Source organism: Pelophylax lessonae (genome assembly GCF_965119305.1).
Source record: "Pelophylax lessonae genome assembly, chromosome: 1".
Classification (NCBI taxonomy): domain Eukaryota; kingdom Metazoa; phylum Chordata; class Amphibia; order Anura; family Ranidae; genus Pelophylax; species Pelophylax lessonae.
Genome location: NC_138768.1, coordinates 117,953,400 through 117,979,119, shown reverse-complemented (window position 1 = coordinate 117,979,119; position 25,720 = coordinate 117,953,400). Strand labels below are relative to the sequence as shown.

Below are 25,720 nucleotides of genomic sequence, written 5' to 3'. Positions count from 1 at the left end.
TAGGCTTTATTTCCAGACAAAATTCCTATTCTGATTTATATCATCTGCTCCCATATTCTTATCTCTTGCTGGCCAACTTGACCCCCTGTGTCAGCCACCCCCCCCCCCCCCCAGACTGTTGCTCACTAAGGATTAGAAGAGTGCCGCAGAAATGTGAGTCATATATATTCACCATTCCCATATGTGGATGACAAATTATGTCAAACAACCTGTATAGTATCTAATATGTATTTATTTACTTTAAGAGAACTTTGTTTGTACCTGTACAATCCTATGGTCCTGAAGAAGCTACCTGTGAAATGAGTCGATCATCCGTCGGATAAGGGCACTTGTATTGACGTATTCACTATTTGTATTATTATATTTCTCTTGTCTGTAAAAGCATAGGGTACATACCTATAGGATTGTGATAGGGAGGATATTCCTCCCTCTTTTTCCTCCTTTGGATTGGGTTAGGCTCTAGTTTTAGGGCCCACCCCTTTTAATATTTCATGTTTTATAATAATTGTTCTGAAAAATTTTGTTTATTGAAAGTATTTTTGTATGTATATGTATCTCATGTTGTGCCCTTAAAGTCCACTTTATGAATAGGTATCTCTATATGAAAACACCTATTTTTTTCCCATTTAAAATGGTGATAGGGATTTACTAAAGCTGGAGAACGCAAAACCTGGTCCAGTTGTGTACAGAAACCAATCAGCTTCCATTTTTTTTTTGTCAAAGCTTGATTGAACAATCTAAAGTTAGAAGCTGATTAGCTACCATGCACAGCTGCACCAGATTTTCACACTGTCCAGTTTTAGTAAATCAACCCCACTGTGTCTAATTCTGACTTACAAAAAGATATTGATAAGATAGAATGAGTCCAGTGATGGGTAACAAAAATGATTACAGGTCTGAGGGTTAAAACATATCAGGGGAGACTTCAGGAACTTAAAGTGATTCTAAAGCCTTAAGGGATTTTTTTTTTTTTATCTAATGCATTCTATGCATTAAGGTAAAAAAACCTTCTGTGCTGCAGCTTCCCCCCTGCCCCCGCCCCCTTTTTCTTACCTGAGCCTTATCCAATCCAGCAATGTGTTCAAGTGCAACGGCTCCCACCGCTGTCTCGCTCACTGAGCAGATTTATAGTAGAGAAAGCCATTGGCTCCCGCTGCTGTCAATCAAATGCTGTGACATGGGAGCAGGGGACGGAGCCAAGTCCCGCTGTCTGTGTCAATGGACGCAGCATTAGGGCTCGGGAGCATGCATGCTTGGGCGCCCCCATGGAAAGCAGCTTTCCGAGGAGACACCCGCCAAAGAGTGGGATCTCCAGAACTGTACACAGTGGGGTTGATTTACTAAAATTTGAGAGTGCAAAGCCTAGTGTAGCTCTGCATGGTATTCAACCAGCTTCTAACTTCAGCTTTCTCAATTAAGCTTTGCCAAAAAATTGCCCAGAGGTGGGGGAAGGAGGAAGGGGGCTGAACTGCTGGATGAGTTTGCTGGGGCGAAGTAAGCCAGAAGTGGAAGCAGATTGCAGAATGGGGAGGAGGCAAACAAGCTGAGCTTTCCCTTTTGGGTGGAGCTCTGCTCTAAGAAAAAAAATGAAGGTTTATTACCACTTAAATATGTGCAGTCTGGATGAAAGAAGGGGAAGAGGAGATGTGATTGAAACCTTTAGATATATCAAGGGGGTGAGAGAGGTTACAGAGAGCAGTATTTTCAATATGAAACCAAGATCAAAAACACAGAGACATGACCTCAAACTAACTGGAGGAAAGTTCAAGACGATCCTGGAAAGTATTGTTTCTGAAAGAGTAGTTGATGCTTGGAATAGACTCCCAGCAGAGGTAGTGGACCAGTCAACAGTAAGTGGATTCAAACATGCTTGGAACCAAGGAAGATCTATACTCAGACAAAAGTTACAAACAAATGTATAAATTAAAAAAGAAACTGGGCAGAATCAATGGCCAACTTTTTTTGCCGTTAAGCTTACATGTTTCTATGTTTCTGTTGAAGGGGGGTCCTTTGCACTCCTGAAACGTTTTTGCTTTATATGATACAAGAGTCTTCATAAAATCTAGGTTTTATTTATTCAGCTTTCCTTCTTGCCTACCCAAACCCTAGCTGAGCAAAGAGTCGACCTTAAGCCACCACTCCTTGGAGGATAATGGTTTCCTCCACAATGACTAAAAACACCTACAGCTTTAGGAGATCCAGTGCCACACACTTTTCTTCTTCTGAATCTTCACTCACAGCACTTTCTGTTGCAGGCGGACAACACTAAACCACTACCTCCCATTTTTTAGCAGTGTGTGCACTCCTTCAGTTGTCTGTTAGACTGCTTTTCAGGTGTCTCAGATGGGCAGCCCATCACAAAACAGTTGCTTGGCGTGGTCAGTCTGCAACAGGAAGTGCTGTTACTGGCAGTATCTCTAGGTAAGAAATTCAGAAAAATGATTTGCATTTTATACAGTATATGCCTGAGTTCAACTTTAAAAAATTATATTAAAATTTATTAAGTGAGTGAGTATCGAAAATCATGTATGTCAATGTGGGCAATTGTTCTGGTCAATGGGAGGAATTCAAATATTGTTGGGAAAAAACTCTCAAACCTAGAAAGATTGGACAAAAGGGGACATCTCCCTAATGAGGATTCAGACAGAAAACGATATATAGTGTGGCCTGGTTGCAAAACAGACAAGAGGAAAAAATCCTAATTGCCGGACTCCAAACAAACAGTGGTCAGCATAACTCTGTCCTGGCCATGCCCCCACCCCAGGGCTTAGTTATGGACCTCTATGACTAAGCCCCGAGGTTGGGTGAAATGCGTTGGAGGAATGGCCAGGATGGAGCTAGACTAAGGCTTCTTCACCTTGCATGACTGTTAGGTCTGTTTGTTGTGTGGCAATAAGGATCTTTTCTCTTCTGTCTGATCACATAGAGACGGGACAAACTCTTTAGACAAAGCCAGCACCCACAGGGAAAGGAACCTATAAGTGAAAATGAAACTGCAAGAGTGAAATATCATGTCCTCTCCTCTGTTGGACAGGGCTATATCTGTGTTGCAGAGTTGTTTAACTCTCAGAACTGAATAGACAGAAATACAAATTCTTTGGCAGGTAAAACAGCCTTCGTATTAGTAGTTCATCTTTGTATTTTGAGGTTTGCCTGAATTCCCTATAGCTTTCTTTTAACCTCAGAGTGGGAAAAATATTTTGTAATCTAATTAATTATAGTCGTATGTTGGTGAACAATTAAAGTAAATGTACATTTAGATGGGATGCTTTTCTTACTAGTAATGGCATCTCTAGGTACAAGTGACTTATCCTGGAAAAGTAATGTAACTGCCACTGACAGTGTCAAGAAAGTCTTGTTTCCAGTATTTAAATAAACTGAATTTAATATGATTCCGATGTAGCCTACAAAATAATAGGATACATATCGGAAAAGTATTAGTTAAATCTTTAACTTTGACTCTTGACTTTTTTTCCAAAATTTTTACTACATGTCTCATGTGTCTTCAACTATTCGTAAAAAAACTCCCTGCCCCTCCCCTTAACTATCTTGCAACCCTTTAATAAAAAAAAGATCTGTACAGTATTTTTATTTTTACTCCGGTTTGGTCAAAGGATCCAACAGCTCCAGCTCCCCTGTGTCAGAGAGTGGCTACTACAGGGGAGAGGAGGGAGCAACCTCAACAGGTAGGCTATGGAAGTGATGTCCCAGCTCCGTTAATTCACAGCCATTGTTGAGTGCTCCCTTAGGCCCCTTTCTGACGATCGGACTAATCAGGTCTACCAGTCCATTTTTCAGGCGGACCCGATCGGACCTCCCATTATCGTCTCTGGAAGGCGGATGTTAGCAGACCAGCCACGCATACGATCCGACAAGATCCACTGAAAACAGGCGCACGGCAAAACGTTCGCCATCCATCCAGCGGGTCGGATCAGATGACAATCTGATGGAAACGAACTGCATGTTTCCATCCAACCGCCCCATAGAGGAGAGCGGGCCCTGTCCTTGTCTTGCATAGGAGAGCGAACAGGACCTGTCATCCGCCTGCCGAATGGGGATCAGTGGAGAGATCCCCCGCTGAGCAGGCGGATTCCGTTTGGATGGATCCACACCCTGTGAAAGGGGCCTTAAACAGGGGAGCCAGAGCTGCTAAATCATGGGACCGGACCAGATTAAAAAAAGGTACGTTTACAGATTGGTTTTTTTTTTGTTAATACAGGGTATGCAGGTTAGGTAGCAGGATGGGGGAGGGAATGTTTTTAAGAATAGTTAAAGTTAGCATCTACTACCCAAACTAACTTGATTTCACTTTGTTTTTGTAGAAAAATCAATTTTGCAAGGCAGAAAAAATGACATAAGCATGTTGGTGCTTGGATGTGAATGGGCTGACTTCTATAGTCTCAAAATGAGGGGGGGGGGAGGGGGGGCAGTGGGGGATTTTAAATCCCTGGATCACTGCACCTGCTGTGTGGGCATTAACAGCTCATCACCCACAGAGATAAGTACAGTAGGAACTGGGAGGTGGAGATCGTGTAGAGTGTTAGTTCACCTTTTTTTTTCCGTCGGGGATCGAGTGAGGAAATCCGCCCGCTTGTGTAAACAAAGTGGGCGGATCTCCAATGTGACAGACAGTGACAGATTACAGAATTCAGCATAGCTGAACCTGCGATCTGTGTCATACAATCCCCTCCCCCCACACACGTCAGTAAGCATGAGGCATACATTTAACCCCTTGATCACCAATAAAGTTAACCCCTTCCCTGCCAGTGTCATTATTACGGTAACAGTGCATATTTATAGCACTGATTACTGTAGTAATGTCACTGGTACCCCCAAGTGTACCCCAAGTGTAAAAAATGTCAGTTAGGGGTCCGATCTGTCCGCCGCAATGTTGCAGTCCCGCAAAAAAAAAAAAAAAAAAATGACAAATCTTTCCCGTAGTTAGTAAACGCAATAACATTTGCGCAAACCAATCAAAATACGCTTATTATGATTTTTTTTTTTACCAAAAATATGTAGTAGAAAATAAATTTGCCTAAAATGTTAAAAAATGTTGATTTTTAAATTTTTGGGGGGAATGTTATATATCAGAATGTAAAAAATATTGTTTTGTTTTTTTTCAAAATTGTCGCTCTTTTTTTTCAAAAATTAAAAAAAAAAAAAAAAAAAAAAAATCGCACAGGTGATCAAATACCACCAAAAGAAAGCTTTATTTGTGGGGAAAAAAGGACATACATTTAATTTGGGTACAGCATCACATGACCGCGCAATTGTCCGTTAAAATAATGCAGTGCTGAATCGCCAAATATGGCCTGGTCAGGAATGGGGTAAAATCTTCCGGTCTTAAAGCGGTTAAAAATACGCTCATTGAGGATTTTTTTGTCAAAGACATGTAGCTAAATACATTTTGGCCTAAATATATGACAAAAATTGAATATATTGGATATTTTCTAGCTGTCAAAGTAGCAAATGTCAATTTTTTTTGCAAAATTTTTTTGCTCTTTTTTTTATTAACCACTTAACGACCAGCCACGTAGAGTGGTTATACCGGGATGATGCCTCTAGCTAGAGGCATCATCCCGGTACCGTTGTTTGAAGCCGACGGTCGGCTTTCCGTCGGTAACAATCGATGCGGCTCGGGAGCCGCTCGATCGTTACCCGGGGGGCGGGAGGGGACGTCCCCCCCCCCCTCCCGCCGCCTTCCGCGGCTTTGCTCGGGGCTCCAGATTTGAAAAACGGCTGTATGCAAAAATGCCGTTTTCGGCGTTTTGCATACAGGGAAGTGTAGTGGAGGGGTCTAGGGTCTTTTAGACCCTCGATCCCTCCATAAAGTGTACCTGTCACTACATATTGGTGTCACAAGGGATGTTTACATTGCTTGTGACAGCAATAAAAGTGATCAGATTTTTTTTTTTTTTAAAAACCTGTAATAAAGTTAAAAAAAAAGAAAAAATAAATAGGAAAAAAAAAAAAAAATTTAGCCGCCCCCGTCACCGTTAGCTCGCGCACAAAAAAAAACGTATACGCAAGTCGAGCCGCAAATGAAATCGCTGTTCAAACCACACATGTGAGGTATCGCCACGATCGCCAGAGCGTGGGCAATAATTTAAAAAAAAGAGCTACACTCTAACTCTAAACTGGTAACCGTTAAATAAATTTAAAGCGTCGCAGATTGAGATCTCTATTGACCGTAGTTTGTCGCCATCCCACGGGGGGGGCGCAATTTTAAACCGTAACATGTTTGGTATCTATTTACTCGGCGTGACATCATCTTTCACAATATACAAAAAAAATGGGCTAACTTTACTGTTTAGTATTTTATAAATGCAGTGAAATGTGATTTTTCAAATTTTTTCCAAAAAAATTGCGTTTTAAAGACCGCTGCGCAAATACCGCGTGACAAAAAAATTTGCAATGACCGACATTTTATTCTCCAGAGTCTTTGCTAAAAAAATATATATAATGTTTGGGGGTTCTAAGTAGTTTTCTAGGAAAAAATACTGGTTTTAACTTGTGAACAAAAAGTGTCCGAAATAGGGCTGGGGGTAAAGTGGTTAATATCGCAAAAAATGAAAAGCGCAGAGGTTATCAAATACCACCAAAAGAAAGCTCTGTTTGTGGGAAAAAAAAGGACGTAAATTTTGTTTGGGTATGGCGTTGCATGACCGCGCAATTGTCAGTTAAAGTCACGCAGTGCCAAGTTGCAAAAAGTGGCCTAGACGTAAAGCAGGAAAATCCTCCGGTGGTAAAGTGGTTAAAGAGAAGGGAAGCAGAAATATGTCCTAAATAGGATTAACAATGCATCATTACGCAATTCTAATGCAGAACCCCCTTCATTAAGCAGGCTACAATGTACTTTTAGCACTGGCCACTTTTAGTATCGCTACTAGTTAAAAGAATAGGTAGCGGCTTACTCCAAAAGGTGCCGCTGTCTGAAAGGATTAGGGTACACAGTGTGCCATGTTAACCTTAACAATCTGAGACACCCTCATAGGGAATCTAGCACTTCTCTATTTAGTAAGTACCAGTTTCTTGTCCAACATCTTATCCTTCAAGCAGCTCTATAGACAGAGAGAACTGTGGGATAACATTCACTCACTACAACCAGAAGTCCAATGGACAATAATTAGAAGAAGTTATAAATAAAAGTCCTGTGACTGAGAATTCTGGGAATATCGCAAAAACACTATAGGACGTATCCAGTAATGATCTATCATTGCCCAATATTTAACAGTAATGAAATGATCCTTGGCTGGTCCTGAAGATTTACAAGAAATGCGTTGACTTAGAGGATCCATTATGATAAGTTATGTGTTATCTGTATGTTGTATGCTCTATGTACTAAATTTGGATTCTACTTACTATTTAGATATCAGTCATAAGAAGATGATGGCACAGATAAGGGTTCATTAAGTTTTAGGATCTCATTGATCTATTTATTTTTTTAATGATGTGTTAAAAATGTTTATATTTTTTTAAATTGGAGAGTTCTCTCATTTGTACCAGTAAATTCCATACATATATATTTTTTAATGTTTGAACTATATAGAATTTTGAAAATATATAGAATTTTGGATGTGGTACAGAGGTGGTAGTTTTTCTAATGAGATCTAAAATATTAGAATATTATCACATAATCAAATTTAGCAACGATTTAGCTTCTACAGCCCTGGCTTTAACCACTTAAGCCCCGGGAGATTTTACCCCCTTCCTGACCAGGCCCTATTTTGCGATTCGGCACTGCGTGACTTTAACGGACAATTGCGTGGTCGTGCGACGCTGTACCTAAACAAATTTGACGTCCTTTTTTCCCACAAACAGAGCTTTTTTTTGGTGGTATTTGATCACCTGTGCGATGTTTTGATCATGCGCTATAAACAAAAAAAGAGCAACAATTTAGCAAAAATAACAATATTTTTCAATTTTTTTTATATGAAATTCCCTAAAAACAATGTAAAAAATCAAAATTTTTTAACATTTTTGGCCAATTTGTTTTCTGCTACATATGTTTGGTAAAAAAAATCACAATAAGCGTATTTTGATTGGTTTGCGCAAAAGTTATTACGTTTACTAAGGGAAAGATTTTGTCATTTTTGTTGTTTTTTTTTTAACGAGTAATGGTGGCGATCTGCGATTTTTTTTGCGGGACTGCGACATTGCGGCGGACAGATCGGACCCTTGACTGACATTTTTGACACTTTTGGGGGTACCAGTGACATTACTACAGTAATCAGTGCTATACATATGCACTGTTACTGTAAAAATGACACTGGCAGGGAAGGGGTTAACTTTATTGGAGAAGGAGGGGTTAAGTGCGTCCCTAGGGGCGTGCTTCTAACTGTTATGGGATGTGGCTTGTTGTGTAACTACAGAGATATACGATCCTGCATAGCAGGACCGTATGATCTCTGCACTTACACAGGGGAGAAGGACAGGCGGCTTTGTTTAAATTTCTCCCTCTGTAACGGACAATCGCGAGTGACCAGGCACACACGTGGGGGTGTCCGTGAACGAGCAGGAGTGTGCCCCCTATTACCCATACGTCACTTTGCCTGCGCGGGGCTGACAGCCGCAGTATATGTATATCTAAAGGCAAACTATAACTGAAGGCAAAACTTTTTAGTTTTGGAAAGAGTGGAGAGGGATTAGAACACCTGTCAGGTTTTTATTGATGTCTGTACCCCCAGTAGGGAGATTCCCTCTCAATATTTGTCACTTTTACTGATTTCACTAAAAATGATTGTGAAAGAAAAACCCAAATTTTGGGTTGTCCACAGAACAGTAATAGAAATATTGGACATTAGTTCTTGAAACCCTGGTGACAACCAGGGATACCCTTACTTTGGAGGAATTTCCTCTTACTTCCTGTTAGGGCTATGGGAAAGGAAGTGAAGAGAAATCCCCCTAATGGAATAGCAATAAAAAAAACTGACAGGGGTTATAACCCGCCCTTACTCTATCCAAAATTTAAAAAAAGTTTTGTCTTTAATTCTACTTTAATGATTAATGAATACATATCTACTGAGTGGTTTAGGTCCAAATTATTAATATTATTATACAGGATTTTTGTAGCGTCAACAGTTTACGCATCGCTTTATGATATAAAGGGAGACAGTATAATTACAATAAGAAGGAGTAGGAGGGCAAATGCATTAATACTAGCAGGTCAGCTTGACAGATACGTTTACAAGATGAACTTAGCAATGGCAGCTGATCCATATTTGTAATTATTTTAAAAGCAAAAAAAAAAATTCAACTTCTATAAGAATGAATATTTATTTTGTATATTTGCTAACAGACAGATTTTAAGTTCAAAGCACAGCAATTCTCTAACTGAGCCCTTAGTATTTACAGTTATCTCACATAGTTGTGTGCTTTTCCTGCTTGTAAACCTTAAGGAAAAAATAAAACCAAATTGCTAGAACATGAAAGAATGAGATTAGCATAACTCGACCAGCAAATTGTAAAAGAGAACATTATCTGTTATTTTATTAGCTGATATCTCTAGGGAAGTTGGTAGACCATGACAGTCAGAGAAGGTGTCCCAAGTCCTTTACTGAGCACACTGTATCTCCTTTACAGTAAATGTAAGAATGGTTCTCTAGACCAGCATTTCCCAGCTGAGGTGTTTGACATCCTGGGGTGCCACAAACATGGAACGCAGCTTGCCCTAGATCAGCATCATGGTGTGTGCTGGCCACCGACACCATAACAATCAATGAAACTCTAGTGCCTGGACACATGGTGTCCTTCCAACACCATGGAAAGGCATAGTGCTGATCCAGGGCAGGCAGCATGTACAGCTGTCCCAAGAATTTAGGAAAGGACAGAGTGCACCTTCATCCAGACCGTCTGTCTGCTGCCTTCTGCCATGCTGTTGGAGTAAAGTAGGTCTCTTATGGGATGAGAAGACTAAGAAGTATAGAGTGGTTCTTAAAGTTTTGGAGGGACTCTGATGTGTAGGGGGACTTCTGATAGGAAGAGGGGAGGGGGGGCTTCTGATGTGAAGAGAGGACTCTATGATGGTATGATGCTGCTGACTTGATGGGTGGAACTCTAGCGAGATGTGAGGGGCTCCGCCATGATGGGGTTCTCTAATGTGATGGGGGGACTCAGATGTGATGGAGGAACCTCTGTCATGAAGTTAATTTCACAGCAATACAGCAATAGTGTTTATCGCCCCAGGCTCAGGCTTTACCATTGATGGTAAGAAGCAATTACATAAGGGTTTCCCCAAGATTTTCCATGTTTGTAAAGGGTGCTGTGTATAACTGCTCACAGTATAACTGACTGGCATTGTTTTTTGGTACATTTGGAAAGTTGTTACTTTTGCAAAGTTCAATAAAGCTGTGGCCTTTCCCTATTTCAATCTAATCAGCTCCTGTGTCTTTTTGGGGGGCAAGGTATTGGTTTATTAGTTGGTCATAAATGAGCATATGCTTCTCAGCAGTCAAGAGAAAGACTGAGGAACACTGCTTGATACACACTTTAAACTTCTCTAGACTATTTGTACCTTGAACATCCACTGACTCACCAAAATGTTTTACTTGGTTTCGCATAAAGTGGGGAAAAGTTAGAATGCCTTTCAAGCGTTTACTGATATCTGTGGCTCTCTGTCACCTTTCTGTCCTCGTGACAATAGTTTCACGAAAGAGGATTGAGGGAATATCTGCAACAGAGACACATACAACAATAAGAAGCTGTCTTTTCTTGTTGTAGATATACCCTCACCTCCTGTGAGCACTGGAAATGAAATTTCTTTAACATGCCACTATGTCTAGTCCATTGTGTATGCAGGAACACCTTCTTCGATTATTGTTTATTTTTTTCTCTCCACGTGTGTGTCACCTACAATTTGTAAGTGTGTTTTCTTTCACTTACTGGATGGCTTACCTTGAAGTCTATGGGGAGGATGTATGGCCTTAAGGTCCGCCCCCCCCCCCCCCGGCTTAGGGGGGTCTCTATTTGGAAAAGCCCCTAACCTAGTATGCATTGGTCAGCTTTGGCTTCTCATGAGGAGAGGGATTTTGGATAGGGGGACCTTAGTGTGCTTTTGTTCCATTAGGAGTCTTTTGTCCCAGGGGGTCAGGGAAGGGGGACCATATGGCACACTCTAGTGCACTTTTTTTGTGTGTGCTCACATACACATTTTTGGTTCACTTTGGTGTTTTGATTTTGTCAGGTTCAAAGAAATAAAAAAATAATTATTAATAAACACCAAGATTTTTCTATATCTAAACCACTTTCTGAACATCATGTAATTCATCCAATTTTATATTAAGTTATAAACACAGATTATTAAATTACCGTTGTGCTGTTTTAAACTAATAATTAGTCATATCTTACCCACAGGGGATTCTCAAGTATCCAGAGTATAAGGTGTGATGGGAGAAATGATACTTCTCTGTATACAGAACTCCTAGAAGTCACATTCCTGGCTCAGGAGCTACTGTAGTGAGCCTTTTCATTTGGTGACAAACTAACCATACATTAAGTCGGACCTTCACATAAAAAAAAAGTTTTGCACTCTTATAACCCTTCCTCCCCACCCCCTCCACAAATCCTTTTTTAATTTATTTTGTTACTTATCTTTTTTTTGTTTTCCAACCTCTCCAGCCTGATCCTTATGCAGGCCATAGATGGAGCAAATTTCTTTCCCAGCATCACTATTCAGGAACCTTGGCTGTTTATTTTCAGGACAAGATGGCCCTAAACTATGGGGTTTCTATAAGGGGTATACGGTTGATGCAACATAAGGGTTTATTTACTAAAGGCAAATACACTGTGCACTTTGCAAAGTGCAGTTGCACTCTGCAAGATCAGCTGCTCCAGAGCTTAGTAAATGAGCAGAAGCTCTGCTGACTTTCATCATCCAGTCAAGTGCAAGCAAATGTGTAATTTTTTTATATTCCTTACACAAGATTGGGTACTCTTTACATAGTGAAGATTTATCCAATTTACTAAGCTCTGGAGCATCTGCACTTGAAGAGTGCAAAAAGTGCACAGCCTATTTGCCTTTAGTAAATCAACCCCTTAGTGTTCAGAGAATGGTCTGCTAATTGCAAAAAGTAGTCTTCTTTTCTGCCCCCCCACCATAGGTTTGCTTTAAAACTCAACATTACTGTAAACTGGTATTTAACTTTAATGCAGTTGGTGGGAGGTGTAAATCACACGTCTACTAACTGTATCTCCTAGAGAATCTGGTGGTTGGATGCATACTCTGAAATTTCCAAGGATCTACCATTGCTGCAGCCATTGTAAAGACAAATGGTGGCATTATGCACCCAGCAAACACAACTAAGAAGTCCACATGTTAAGCAGGGCATAGATGATACAATTTTCTTTCCTTCCATTAGTGTCGAGTATCAGTGTTGATGGATGAATGCCTCCCATTGTGCTATAGTATTCTGCCAGCGGGGTACGCCGGGAGCATTCCCAGCTGGCAGAATACAATGGTTACTGCCAGCAGCTATAGACGCTGGCAGTAACCATATGTAGAAAAATCCAAGAGACTGGTTGTACCCAAGTCATTCAATAGATCTACTTGTGGACAATCAGCTTGCCCATACATGGATAAAAATTTGACCAGTCCCTGCTGAACCACACAAATTTCCATCCATATATGGCCAGCTTTAGACAAGAAAGTGATCCAACAGAAGAGCGGAAAAATCAAGAAATAAAATGTACTAAAAGGAAATCATTCTCCTGAAGTCTACATACAATACAACACAGTGATTGGCGCGTCTGCCTTGCAGCACTGGGGTTCTCACTTTAATCTTGATCTGGACACTATCTGTAGAAGTTTGCATGTTCTACCTGTGTTTGCATGGGTTTCCTACAGGTACCCTGGTTTCCTCCCACGCTTCAAAGACATGTGGGTAGGTTAATTGACTCTTGCCTAAAATTAGCCCTAGCATGATATTCTACTGAGAGTGTCCAAGATCACTGCTTCACCACCTGACCCAGTAAAGCAGTTGGAGCTCTCAGGAAAAAAAGCACGAAAAAATGTATATTAAATTAAAAAAAAAATACGACAAGCCAGTAGGTGATTCAACCCACCAAGGACACCCGAAACTGAAATATCAAAAGGTTAGTGGAGTTGGCTTTGGCCCAACACAAGATATTTTGCTACCCCCTTCAACACTACAACCAAAACTTGAAGTGATTCCTTCTGTGCTATTAAACATGTACACATATTTTGGGATTATGTCGCTAATTACCAAATGCTCAAAAGAAGTATTATATATATATATATATATATATATATATATATATATATATATATATATATATATATATATATATATATTTTTTTTTTTTTTTTTTCCAGAAATTCCACAGTTTTCAACCTCAGCAAGTTTTCTAAACATCCCATAAAAGCGTACATGACTAAAAGCTCATCACCATGTATGCAACACAGTGCTGATGTATCAGGAACAATCCACAGCACTTACTAAAAGCCACAAACTTCTGATACATGATCCCTATTGAGAAAGGCATGCTCTGGCAGCAGAAAAAGGGCAGAGTGTCCCTATTCATCATTGCGAGTGATTTGTTTACAGAATGAATGAATCAGTTGAAACCCAAAACAATAAAATACAGGAAACACTTGAGAATATAACTGCAGCACTTAAAAGAATGTTGCTGGTGTTCTCTCTTTTTCAGCAATTGTAGTACAGTACTTTTTACAGACTCTTCTATCATATCACAGCTTAGAGAACCCCATCTCAGAAAGTATCAAATTAGGTTTCACACTGACAATTAAAGTCTTAAGCTGACCATAGACTAGTAGAATTTCATTCAATTGTTTTTTGTTTTAAGAACATTCGTTCCATTTTTTAATCATTAGTTGGATTAAATTGACATTCATTTTTGACCACAGTGATGAGAAAATTCGTAGGAGCAGGATGGGACAAATGAATTTCCAGCGGTATATGTAGTTTCAGTTCAGGAAAGTCAGTTTGTTCCAAAATCGAATGCTAAACGCAAACAATATTAAGTACTTTCTAACGAAAATTCTTGTATGAATTTTCGTGCAAATGTTTTTTTTTTTTTATCTATTAGTGCATGCCCAGCTTTAGGAACAGAAGACAGGGGCATCAACATGTGCTGTGTGATGCATTACCAACATATACTAAGCATGCCCAGATACAGATATACAGTGGGGGAAATAATTGTTTGATCCCCTGCAGATTTTGTAAGTTTGCCCACTTACAAAGAAATGAGGGGTCTCCAATTTCTATCATAGGTGTATTTTAAATGATAGAGACAGAATACTAACCAAAAATCCAGGAAATGTTATATATTGAGTTGCAGTTCAGTGAGTAAAATAAGTATTTGGTCCCCAAGCAAAACTTGACTTAGTACTTGGTGGAGAAACCCTTGTTGGCAAGCACATAGGTAAGACATTTCTTGTAGTTGGTGACCAGGTTTGCACACATCTCAGGAGAGATTTTGGTCCACTCTTTACAGATCTTCTGTAAATCCTTAAGGTTCCTTGGCTGTTGCTTGGCAACTGGAAGTTTCAGCTCCCTCCATACATTTTCTACAGGATAAGGTCTGGAGACTGGCTAGGCCACTCCATGACCTTGATGTGCTTCTTCTTGAGCCACTCCTTTGTTGCCTTGGCGGTATGTTTTGGGTCATTGTCTTGCTGAAAGACCCATCCATGTCCCATCTTTAGTGTTCTGGCTGGGGAAAGAAGGTTCTCATCCAAGATTTTTACAAAACATGGCCCTATTCATTGGCCCCTCAATGCGGCAAAGTCAGTCTGTACCTTTAGCAGAGAAACAGCCCCAAAGCATAATGTTTCCACCTCTTTGCTTGACTGTAGGGATGGTGTTCTTAGGGTCATAGTCAGCATTTTTCTTCCTCCAAACACTGCAAGTCCTCCCCTCAAAAAGGCACATGTACAGTCATGCCAATGAACATCCAAATGATTTAGAGAAGGATTGGGAGAAAGTGCTATGGTCAGCTGAGAACAAAATTGAGCTAATTGGCAAGTCCACTAGCCATGTTTGAAGGAAGAAACATGATGCTTTGGGGCTGTTTCTCTGCTAAAGGTACAGGCCAACTTTGCCTCATTGAGGGGTCAATGGATGGGGCCATGTATTGTAAAATCTTGAATGAGAACCTTCTTCCCTCAACCAGAATACTGAAGATAGGTCATGGATGGGTCTTCCAAAATGATAATGACCCAAAACATACCACCAAGGCAACAAAGGAGAGACTCAAGAAGAAGCACATTAAGGTCATGGAGTGGCCTAGTCAGTCTACAAACCTTATCCTTCAGAAAATGTATGACGGAAGCTGAAACTTTGATTGCCAAGCAACAGCCAAACTACTTTAAGATAGATATATATGTTGGCGTTAATCGCCAACAGTACCTGCGCAAATGGCAAATAAAGCTAAAAATGAAATAAATTGTGTACCCTGTGAATTCTATGCAGAATTAATGAATCATAAAGTGCAACATATAGGCGTGAACCATATAAAGGAGCTGCAGCTGAATCGTAGATAACGTGAGAGTGGTTTAAATACACCTATAGAGGTGTACAGAGCCGCGCTCATCTAAAGTGCACTTAGTGTAGTGTTTTAATATAGTGAACCATTAATGGGTAATAGTATATATATATTAAAAATAAATCACTAATAACAATTGATATGAATATAAATATAAAGTGCAGCAGCAATAAGTGAAATTATTTCACTTATTGCTGCTGCACTTTATATTTATTTTACTGTGCATGGGACTTTATATGCGATTTATTTCACTTATTGTTGTTGCACTTTATATTCACCACTGTTAATGCATTTTATATTTATATTTATATTCATATCAATTGTTATTATTGATTTATTTTTAATATATATACTATTACCCATTAATGGTTCACTATAGTAAAACACTACACTTAGTGCACTTTAGATGAGCGCGGCTCTGTACACCTCTATAGGTGTATTTAGACCAAACTTCTTTAAGGATTTACAGAAGATCTGTAAAGAAGAGTGGATCAAAATCCCTCCTGAGATGTGTGCAAATCTAGTCATCGACTACAAGAAATGTCTTACCTCTGTGCTTGCCAATAAGGGTTTCTCCACCAAGTACTAAGTAATTTTTTCCTTGGGGGATCAAAAACTTATTTTACTCACTGCAACTTAATTGATAGCATTTGATTTATGTGTTTTTTTTCTGGATTTTTGGTTGATATTCTGTCTCTATTATTTAAAATATACCTTGATAAAAAAAATATAGACCCTTCATTTCTTTGTAAGTGGGCAAACTTACAAAATCTGCAGGGGATCAAACAATTATTTTCCCTACTGTAAAGGAGTGTACAGTATGTATAACCAACATGTTTTTTTTTTCTTTTTTGAATAGGGTCAGAAGGATTACATTTTCAAATGTCTTTATTCCCAATGGCAAAATAAGGATGCATCAGGGAAGGTAAGAGGAAAGTGTGTAAGGAGAAAAAGCCGCACTTCAAGTTGAAGATGAAGATGAATAAAAATCTGTTTATTTATATCAAAAAAATGATAAAAACATCTCAAAGTACATCCATAATAGCCAGAGACACAGGGGGGGTGCACAGCGGTTGACGCGTTTCACGGAAAACGTCCGCTTAGTCGTAACCAGTCGTCCGCTGGTTACGACTAAGCGGACGTTTTCCGTGAAACGCGTCAACCGCTGTGCCCCCCCCCCCTGTGTCTCTGGCTATTATGGATGTACTTTGAGATGTTTTTAGCATTTTTTTGATATAAATAAACAGATTTTTATTCATCTTCAACTCGGAGTGCGGCTTTTTCTCCTTACACACATCTATTTTCTGGATTGCGGATCCTTGCCTGCACCTGTTCTTGGATGTTTTTGGGATTACTGCATCACCGGAGCGGTTTTCTTTGCCCTTGATCTGTGACAAGGTAAGAGGAAAACTCGGAAAGTTTGGGAAATATGCATCTTAGATCACAGAATAGGTGTCCCTATTGGAAGATTTCTCCTCAGATCTTGTTATGGGGAACAATGCTAACATATTGGACTTTTTATTAATTTATTTCTTGGGTGACAATGGTCACCAGTAAAAAAAACAGGGGTGAATCGTGCCAAGCGGGCCACAGAAAGCACTACAAATTTTAACAGAAGGTCCAACCCTTCCCCATGATAACCAAAACTAAAAAAAATTGGCTTTGGATATACTTTATATCAACTCTTTATTTCCCTGTAAAAAAGATACATCAGAACAACAGAATATATACCGCTTCTGCTGCCTATGCTTCCAAACACTGATTCACTAAAAACAAATTATCCCGTAAAGTCAGCCACCAACAGAACCAACCAACCAGAAGTATCTATTGCCTACCTATCTGAGCTCAGTGGTTGCTCCCATCAAACCAAGAGCTCAGGTCAATTTAAAGTGACAAATGTATAAAGGCAAACTTTTTTCTATATGTCTTGCTTTCAGTTACTTTATACATAAAAAGCTGTGTTCACCAGCAATTGTTTTCCATAGAGTGACAACACTTGCTTAAGTCAGCTGCAGTGTTGTCACTCTTTCCTGCTTACTTCTGAGTTGGACTACAAGCAGCCAATTCAATGACAACATGCTGGCACATTCTGATGTAATCAACAAATGAAAGCTATGATGATTTCTATCTGCCCAGGAAGTCTTTGAAAGCAATTTGAAGTGGACCACTTCATAAGGGCATATGAAAGGCACTGCGCTGTAACCGTGTGCATTACCCATGGTTATAGGTCTCAATTGGCTGCAGTACTGCCCATCAGATGCGACATAATGTTTCATTTTTGCTACGCCTCTAAAGCAAATCCTGTAGTTGTGGCATATGTCCAGCCTTGGGTGGCTACATGCCCCTATTTAACCACTTGATCTACGGAGGATTTGACAAGGCTTTGTTTTGCGATACAGCACTGTGTCACTTTAACTGACAATTGTGCGGTCATCTGACATTGCATCCCACAAATAGAGCTTTATTTTGGTGGTATTTGATCACTTCTGTGGTTTTTGTTTGTACTATAAACAAAAAAGACATACAATTTTGAAAAAAAAAAAAAAACAAGAAATGTTTTACTTTCTGCTATAAATAATAAAATAATAAAACAATAAAAAAAAAATAATCAAATTTCTTCATCAATTTAGGCCAATATGTATTCTGCTACATATTTCTGGTAGAAAAAAAGATGATTGGTTTGTGCAAAAGTTACAGCGTCTACAAAATATTGGATATTTTTATTTACTTATCTTTCATTTGTTTTTTTACTAGTAATGGCGGCGATCAGCAACTTGTAGCAGGACTGCAATATTGCAGCGGACATTTTGACATTAACTGACACTTTTGGGGAACCAGTGACACTAATACACTGATCAGTACTGTCACTGTACTAATGACACTGGTTGGGAAGGGATGGGCGATCAAAAGGTTAACGGTCTGCCTAGCCTGTGTTTTATTACACTGGGGGGAGGTGCTTTTACTAGGGGAAGACATGGATCCATGTCCCTGCTTTGCAGAGATACAAGATCAATGCCTTCCCTCCTGTCAGAATGCAATCTGCCTTGCTTACATAGTCAGATTGCGGTTGTTTCTCTGTGGCTGATGATCAGCGAGTGCTGGCGTACATCTAGTCCATGGTACCCGCTGTGTGTAATCCAGTGCCCATTTGCGCCCCGTACCCGGAAGTACAGAATCACGTATATAAACACGTGATCCTGCACACAGTGGCCACCCTGTAGCAGTAAAACTGCTTTATGGCGGTTGGCAAGTGGTTACCGGGGTGGGCGGGAATGGTAAAACCACAGCTCAACCATTTGCCCCTTGAGTGAATCATAGTTTGCATTTTATACTACGTATCACATTCTAATCAATGCAATTAATATGTTACACCTGAGAACCATGTTTCATCAGGTGAAGGTACAATTCCAGCTTTCATCAACAGGTTTAAAGTCTGTAAATGAAATATTCTACCTCATGAAACCCTGCTGCCGATTGACTGCTACATGGAGATAATCTTAACAGACAGTAAGCAACTGACCAAACAGTTTTTACAATTTAAGAAAGGGTCTTGGCACTTTGCTCCCCTCACTCCCCCCCCCCCCCAAATCCACAACATGAAATCCTATGCTCCCCTTTTTCTTGTTTACTTAAATTTTTACTTATTCACATTCAGGATCTGTCCTTCCCTTCCCTTCCCACCCTTCATTCTCACTTAGGAGAGAATGATGTTCTCCATGCCTGGTGCCTCCAGGGATATACACATTACATATCCCAGGGTGCATCGGCTTTCTTACACCAGATGTAGGAGAAGGATGGGGGCCTGGCAGAGTATCAGCAGGGGCCGGTTGCTTGAACCCCTACGAAACAGCTGGCTACCAATGACCTCAGGAAAGAAGATCCTGGTGAGGGACCTGGCATGTGGCAGTGGACTGCAGTTCCTACCAGGACAACACTGGATTTGATGGGTCAGTGAGCATGTGAATTGATGAGGACAACTGAGCATTAGGTAAGAGGGAATTAAAAAAAAAAAAAATTAAATAGGGATGGGAGAAATTTTTCTTCTAACAAATCCAACGAACAGCACTGTAAATGTATTATAACTAAGACCTTCCAGTAGAATCTATACAGTCAAAAAGAAAGAAAAATATACAATTAGCTGCACTGCTAGAATATCATACAACAGTTTTATAAGAAAGACACTTTCACTTTGCCCATTCAGAGAAAAGTGACTATGTCTATGTAAAGGGGTCCCCTCCACCCACTGGTACTCACCTTGCCAGTGTCCTCCTACTGCCCTTTCTGCTGCTCCAGCCAGTAAAAATATCCATTGCCTCTGGGTATAGGGGAGTATTTGACCTCCTCCAATGTGTCAGTGCTTGGCTCTAGCAACCAATCGTTAAGCACAAGCTCTGTCACATAACCAAGTAAGTCAGCACCCCCCTTTGCGTCTGACACCAGCCTACACTGGGGATTCTGGGGTTGACAGCGACAGAGGAAGGAGTGGTGGGAGAGCAATGGCAAGGTGAATTCTAGTGGGGCAAAGTGAAAAGGGGCCATTACACAGATACTGTTTCCTTGTCCTGAATGGGCAGTTGACAGTGTTTCCATAACAAAAACTATATAGCTCATAAGAACAACAAAATACATACACAGAAGTATCTGCCCAATAATCATAAGAAATACCATCTCACCTCCAATAGAGAACAAATGTCAAAGCAGAGCTAATGCCATTGATTTAACTGTTAAACATTTACATTCAAATCACAGTTGCTTGTGCACTTAACCAAAGTCAAATTGCTGGTGTCATAACGCATCACATGTGCAACACCATGGCAACTGCAGCACAAACAGAGGCTAAAAGATGGCAGCTTACTCGACTGTAAATATAGGAGGGTTTCATTAAACTTCAACTAGTGTGGAGAAGACCAAGGTCTTAGATCAGCCAATAATGCAATAAAACGAAACAGTTCAAAAAAGAGAACAAAAGGCAATTCATGTAAAAAATAAAGTTAAAAACTCAATATCATTATGAGATATGTAAAAGAAGCTACATAATAAATCAAAGAAAAGAGTGACAGCTGATCCCTGGAAGGATATGGATTCAGCCAGAAAATGCATAGAGCTTTTTGGAACATTTTCTTTGTGACTTGGTAATCCTTTCCACTTACTTGAGCTGCTATCAGTTAGTCTTTACCTGGTTACATCCTTCAGGTAATCGGATTGAAAAAAAAAAAAAACACATCCGCAGGTTTACACTGTCTAAAGCCAAAGCTAAGGCTTTGGAAAACTGTCCAGGACCAATTTACAATTTTGTATTTGTCTATGTTGCGTACAAAGGAACCCTTTCGACAACACTATGAACTTGATTAACTAGGGGAGGCACTAAAACTACAGGTTATACGTGTACAGTTGTATGTGTACATACCTATTTACAACACGGTATACAGATTTTTTACTTTCATGTACGTTTTTTTTGACACACGATGTAGCAAGTACTACAATTTTAATTTCATTTCATTTTCACATATGGGGTATTTCACATACATCCAGACTGAGATTGTTGCAGGAATGCCACACCTGTTGAAGTCCCAGTTTTTTACTTATTTTAGCGCTATACTTTTTTCCTTTTTATACTCTGCATGTTTAAACTGCATTAAATCAGGTATGACCACATTTTCACACTAAATGTTGTGTAAATATTAACCACTTCTGGACCGGAAGGTTTTCCCCCTTAATGACCAGGCCATTTTTTGCGATATGGCACTACATTACGTTAACTGACAAATGTGCAGTTGTGCGACGCTGTAAGCAAATAAAATGTATGTCCTTTTTTGCCCTCACAAATAGAGCTTTCTTTTGGTGGTATTTGATCACCTCTATGTGATCAAATATCAAACTTGCACTATAAACAAAAAAGAGTGAAATTTTGAAAAAAAAAAATGTATATATATATATATATATATATATATATAAATGTATTTATTTATTTTTATGTTATTTTTTTACTTTCTGCTATAAAACATTCCCAATAAAAAAAAAAAATGTAAAAAAAATCAAATTTGATCGCAGGTGGCCGCCATACATTGGGTCCGTCGGACCCAATGATCGACATCTCCACTAGCCAATCTAGGCGCGATAGCACCTCGGCAGGCACATGGGTGCCATCTAGTAGCTATTGAACAAAATGACGTACAGGTACATCATTTCGTGCAATAGCACCACTGTGCCGCAGTATATATGCAGCGGCCGGTTGGTAAGTGGTAAAGTAATTGAACATTTGATTAAAAAAATAAATAATAATTCTTCCTTAATAATATATTATTGAACTTCTTTTTTGCCACTAGAGAAACAAGAAAAGCAAGCACATGTAGTATTGTACCTTAATTTCCTGTCCCCCGGCAGTACAGCACAAAGATATACCGTGCACTTACTGAGCAACAACAGAGGTAAGATTAGGACCGGCGCCTTCCACCCAACTTCCTCCCCTGAAAACTCAACCTGTCTCAGCCCCTAAAGTTTGCTCTAGAGCTAAGATCCCCAAACTTTGTAAACAAAGAGCCAGTTTACTGTCCTTCAGACTTTAGGAGGGCCGGACTGTGACCTGCAAGGATAAAAAATGTCCCGTGTTCCATGGGAGTAGACAATGCCTCAGGGCTTGGTGGCCAGTGGGAGTAAATAAATTACATAGCACCTGGTTAGTAGGAGAGGGAATATTGTCCCATCATTGGTATTATGGAGAGAAGTAGTGCCCCATTGTTGGTGTCAGTGGGAGGAATAGTGTCCCATTTTTGGTAACAGAGGGAGGAATAGTGCCCAGTCACTGGTATCAGTTTGAGAAATAGTGTGCCATCATTGGTATCAGTGGGAGGAATAGTGCCCCATTTTTGGTATCGGACGGAGGGATAGTGCCCGGTCACTGGTATCAGTGGGAGAAATAGTGTGCCATCATTGGTATTAGTGGGAGGAATAGTGCCCCATTTTTGGTATCAGAGAGAGGAATAGTGCCCAGTCACTGGTACCAGTGGGAGGAATAGTGTCCCTTCATTCGTATTAGTGGGAGGAATAGTGCCTCATATTGAAGGAAGGAACAGTGCCCCAAGGGTCAGATAAAAGCTAGCAAAGGGTCAAATCTGGCCCCTGGGCCGCAGCTTGGAAATCACTGCTCTAGAGATCTAAGACCTGAAGTGCAGGGAAACAGCACTAAGAAGGCAGGAGCCAGTAAGCAGCAAACTGCAAGTGCTTGGGTAAGTAAATAGTTTACTGGGGAATTTTTAAAGCTAAAAAGCGCTTTAAGCCAGAAGCCAAGCATAACAATTATCTATGTTGATAAATTAACAGTCTACCCATCAGCATTTGTCATTTTTTTCATTAAAAAAAAAACTGTAGTTAAAACAATACATCATTGCACATATCTTTATCACATGGGGGCTGATTCACTAAAACTGGAGAAAGGAAAATAGAAAAAATTTTCGCCCATTGCAACCAATCAATTATTTATTTAGATGTGGTGGCAATTTCCAACAGCTCTTTTGTTCTTGCCTTTTCTTACGTGGTGGCAATTTCCAACAGCTCTTTTGTTCTTGCCTTTTCTTACATTTTAATGAATCAGGTTCACATTTTTTTTTTAAAGTAAGCTATAAAACTATACAGCAACACAAATCACTACAAACTGTAACATATGACTTTGAAGCTGATGAGATACTCACCAAGCCATTGCAGTTGCTCAGAGCCACTTTAGTTGTGGTATTTTGGTCCTGTAAATATCCCGTGTAATGACAGTTCTCTATGAAATCGTGTTTAAACTCAGGCCCATTCTTCCCCCAATATTCTACTGTAAAGTGTTTGGAAACCAGATCCGTATTTAGAGTCAGGTTTAAGTGAAAGTGCTTGCCATAGGCAGAAATTTTAAAAAATAATTTAGAAACGTCCTGCTCTTGATCTTTAGAGTCCACACTCCTCTTCCTCCGTGAGTGTTTGTCATTCTTCACAGTAAAACTGACAAAATCCCCATTGTGGTTAACCCTTATAGGAACCGTCAGCTGGTAGTGTTCAAGGTAAGACAGGAACTCCCCTTTGTACACGCAAGTCAGGCCAATCCATGAAGGGACCATGCAAAGGAAAAGGAAAGTAATAGGGAGTAGTACAAACTAGACCAATACAACAGCCATTATTCTAAGCAAGGTTCAAATGACATCCTTATATGCATATCTTGGTAGATTATCTTGGGAATGCCCTACAGACATAGTGTAAAACAGTTAAATAATAGTACATTACAGATAGCAACTGAAACTGGGTGCTTTTACACACACAAAGAAAGGCCCAGATTGGCAAACTACACTTCCTAGATGGGCTGGCATATTGAAGCATTTGTGGGCTGATGTGAGCTTCTGAAGGCCATTTAGGTAAAACCAGGCCCTTTTGATAAAGTAGAAAACCTTTACCGTTAGGCTTCGCAATTTTTTGTGGGGCTTGGAAATGTAGGTCACATCTCATGCCTAGTGAGATGTGTATGAAAATACTACTCTATACTCACAATGTGGCTCTTACCATACGGAAGAGCTTACAGTGCACCCATACAACTTGCTGGCATATGAAGGTGGTAATATTATCAATGAAAGGTTTTGATGGATGGGTCCTAAACATGTTCAGAACTTTGATGTTGACATGCTGGGTGATATAAAATAACTAACAGAAAATTAATTTTAATCAGTGATAAACTGGTGGACTTCCCTGGTTAAATCTAATAGAAAAACCCTACCTTGAGATCGATAGGTGAGTCTTTGGTCCCTGTGAGATTCCGATGAAACCATGACAAGGCCCAATATCCAGGTCAACGTCTTCCACAAAAGTTCCATAATTTGGAAAACAAGAAAACGGACACGTCTTTCTTTTTTTAATCGTTTTCTGTTTGAGGCTACCTCTCTCCTACAATATTAGTTCTATCCCAGAACGGAAACATAACAAGTCCATGTACTCTTCCTCCTTCTGCGCCACCACTTTGATTAGTGGCTTTTCAAAGGAAGATTTACTTCTTAACACAAGGCCGTCTCCTAAATTTTCTTTCTTCTTTGTCCATTTTGTCTTTGTCCAGTTAAAATGCTCACAAAAAAAGTTGAAACTGACAGAAGAGCAAAAAAAAATGAATCCTTCACGCAGCTTCTCAAGTATCATATAGGAAAATTAATGAGAGTGGGCCATTGCTGTACCTGTAGAAAATTACAAATAAGAATATATAAGTCAAACCTATTTTTGCCTATAAAACAAAACCAAAGAAAATTCCCAGCTCAACTCGCCAGCCAATATGCTACCAAACGGATTACCTGTCCAACAGTTTGCGTTAAAAACAGGGGTTTAGTTAGCACACATTTGCAAATACAATAAGCTGCAGAGCGGCTCCAAGGCATCCTAATATTTCTACAGTCCTAAATTTATAAGAGCCTCCATAGTAGAACCACATGCATTCCAATGCATAGAGGGCAGGTGAGCGTGGAGGTAGTCCACCCCTCATTAAAGGACACTGGACACCCAGCACATAGCACAATGGCAGCAAAGGTGTCCAGTGTGTCCCATCACCTATATTACATTAGTAACAAACAACTGGCCACTGCCCCCACCTATAACTGACCTTCACAGCAAGGAGCACATGGAAGGGCAACGTATGCAAAACAAAACCAAATAAAATTCCCAGCTCAACTCTCCAGCCAATCTGATACCAACCAAATTATCCTGTCCAACAGTTTTGTTAAAAAACAGGCGTTTAGTTAGCAGAGATTTTGCAAATTTTGCCTATGCAATACAAAGGAAGGCAAACCCCCATAGCCATATGACAGAATGATCAAAACTTGGTGGTTATAACTAATGTTACAAAATATGGAGTAATTAAATTAAGCCAGTGTTGTTCATCATAGCCTAAATAAACATTTAAAAGACTAAACATAATTGGCTAACCTAAATAATGTGTCAAGGCCAGACCGCTCATTTTTCATTAACGACATAAGGAAAAATTATATAGTTTACTCTTCTCTCCCTTTTTTTTTTTTGGAAAGTAAAGGTATCTGATTTCACAATGTGATAAATACTTTAATTGAAGAATCTAAGGAAAGAGAAAGAGGGAGGTTTATGGAATTGAAACTTTCATAATGTACTTCATGTAGATTCCTGTTCTTGCTACCTTCATTCTGGTGGGACTGTGAAGGAGAATATTCTCACACTAAAT

General features: G+C 39.7%; 1 protein-coding gene across 1 annotated transcript in view; it reads right to left on the bottom strand.

Annotated features, from left to right (window-relative positions):
- Positions 1-25,720, bottom strand: part of ADAMTS6 (ADAM metallopeptidase with thrombospondin type 1 motif 6) — a 448,695-nt gene that overhangs the window by 369,627 nt on the left and 53,348 nt on the right. Inside the window, exons 2-3 of the mRNA XM_082243714.1 lie at positions 24,263-24,710; positions 23,211-23,575 (exon numbers count right to left, since the gene is read on the bottom strand). Coding sequence (XP_082099840.1) covers positions 23,211-23,575; positions 24,263-24,359 — 462 coding nt within the window. The 5' untranslated portion in view covers positions 24,360-24,710. The remainder of the gene's footprint in view (positions 1-23,210; positions 23,576-24,262; positions 24,711-25,720) is intronic.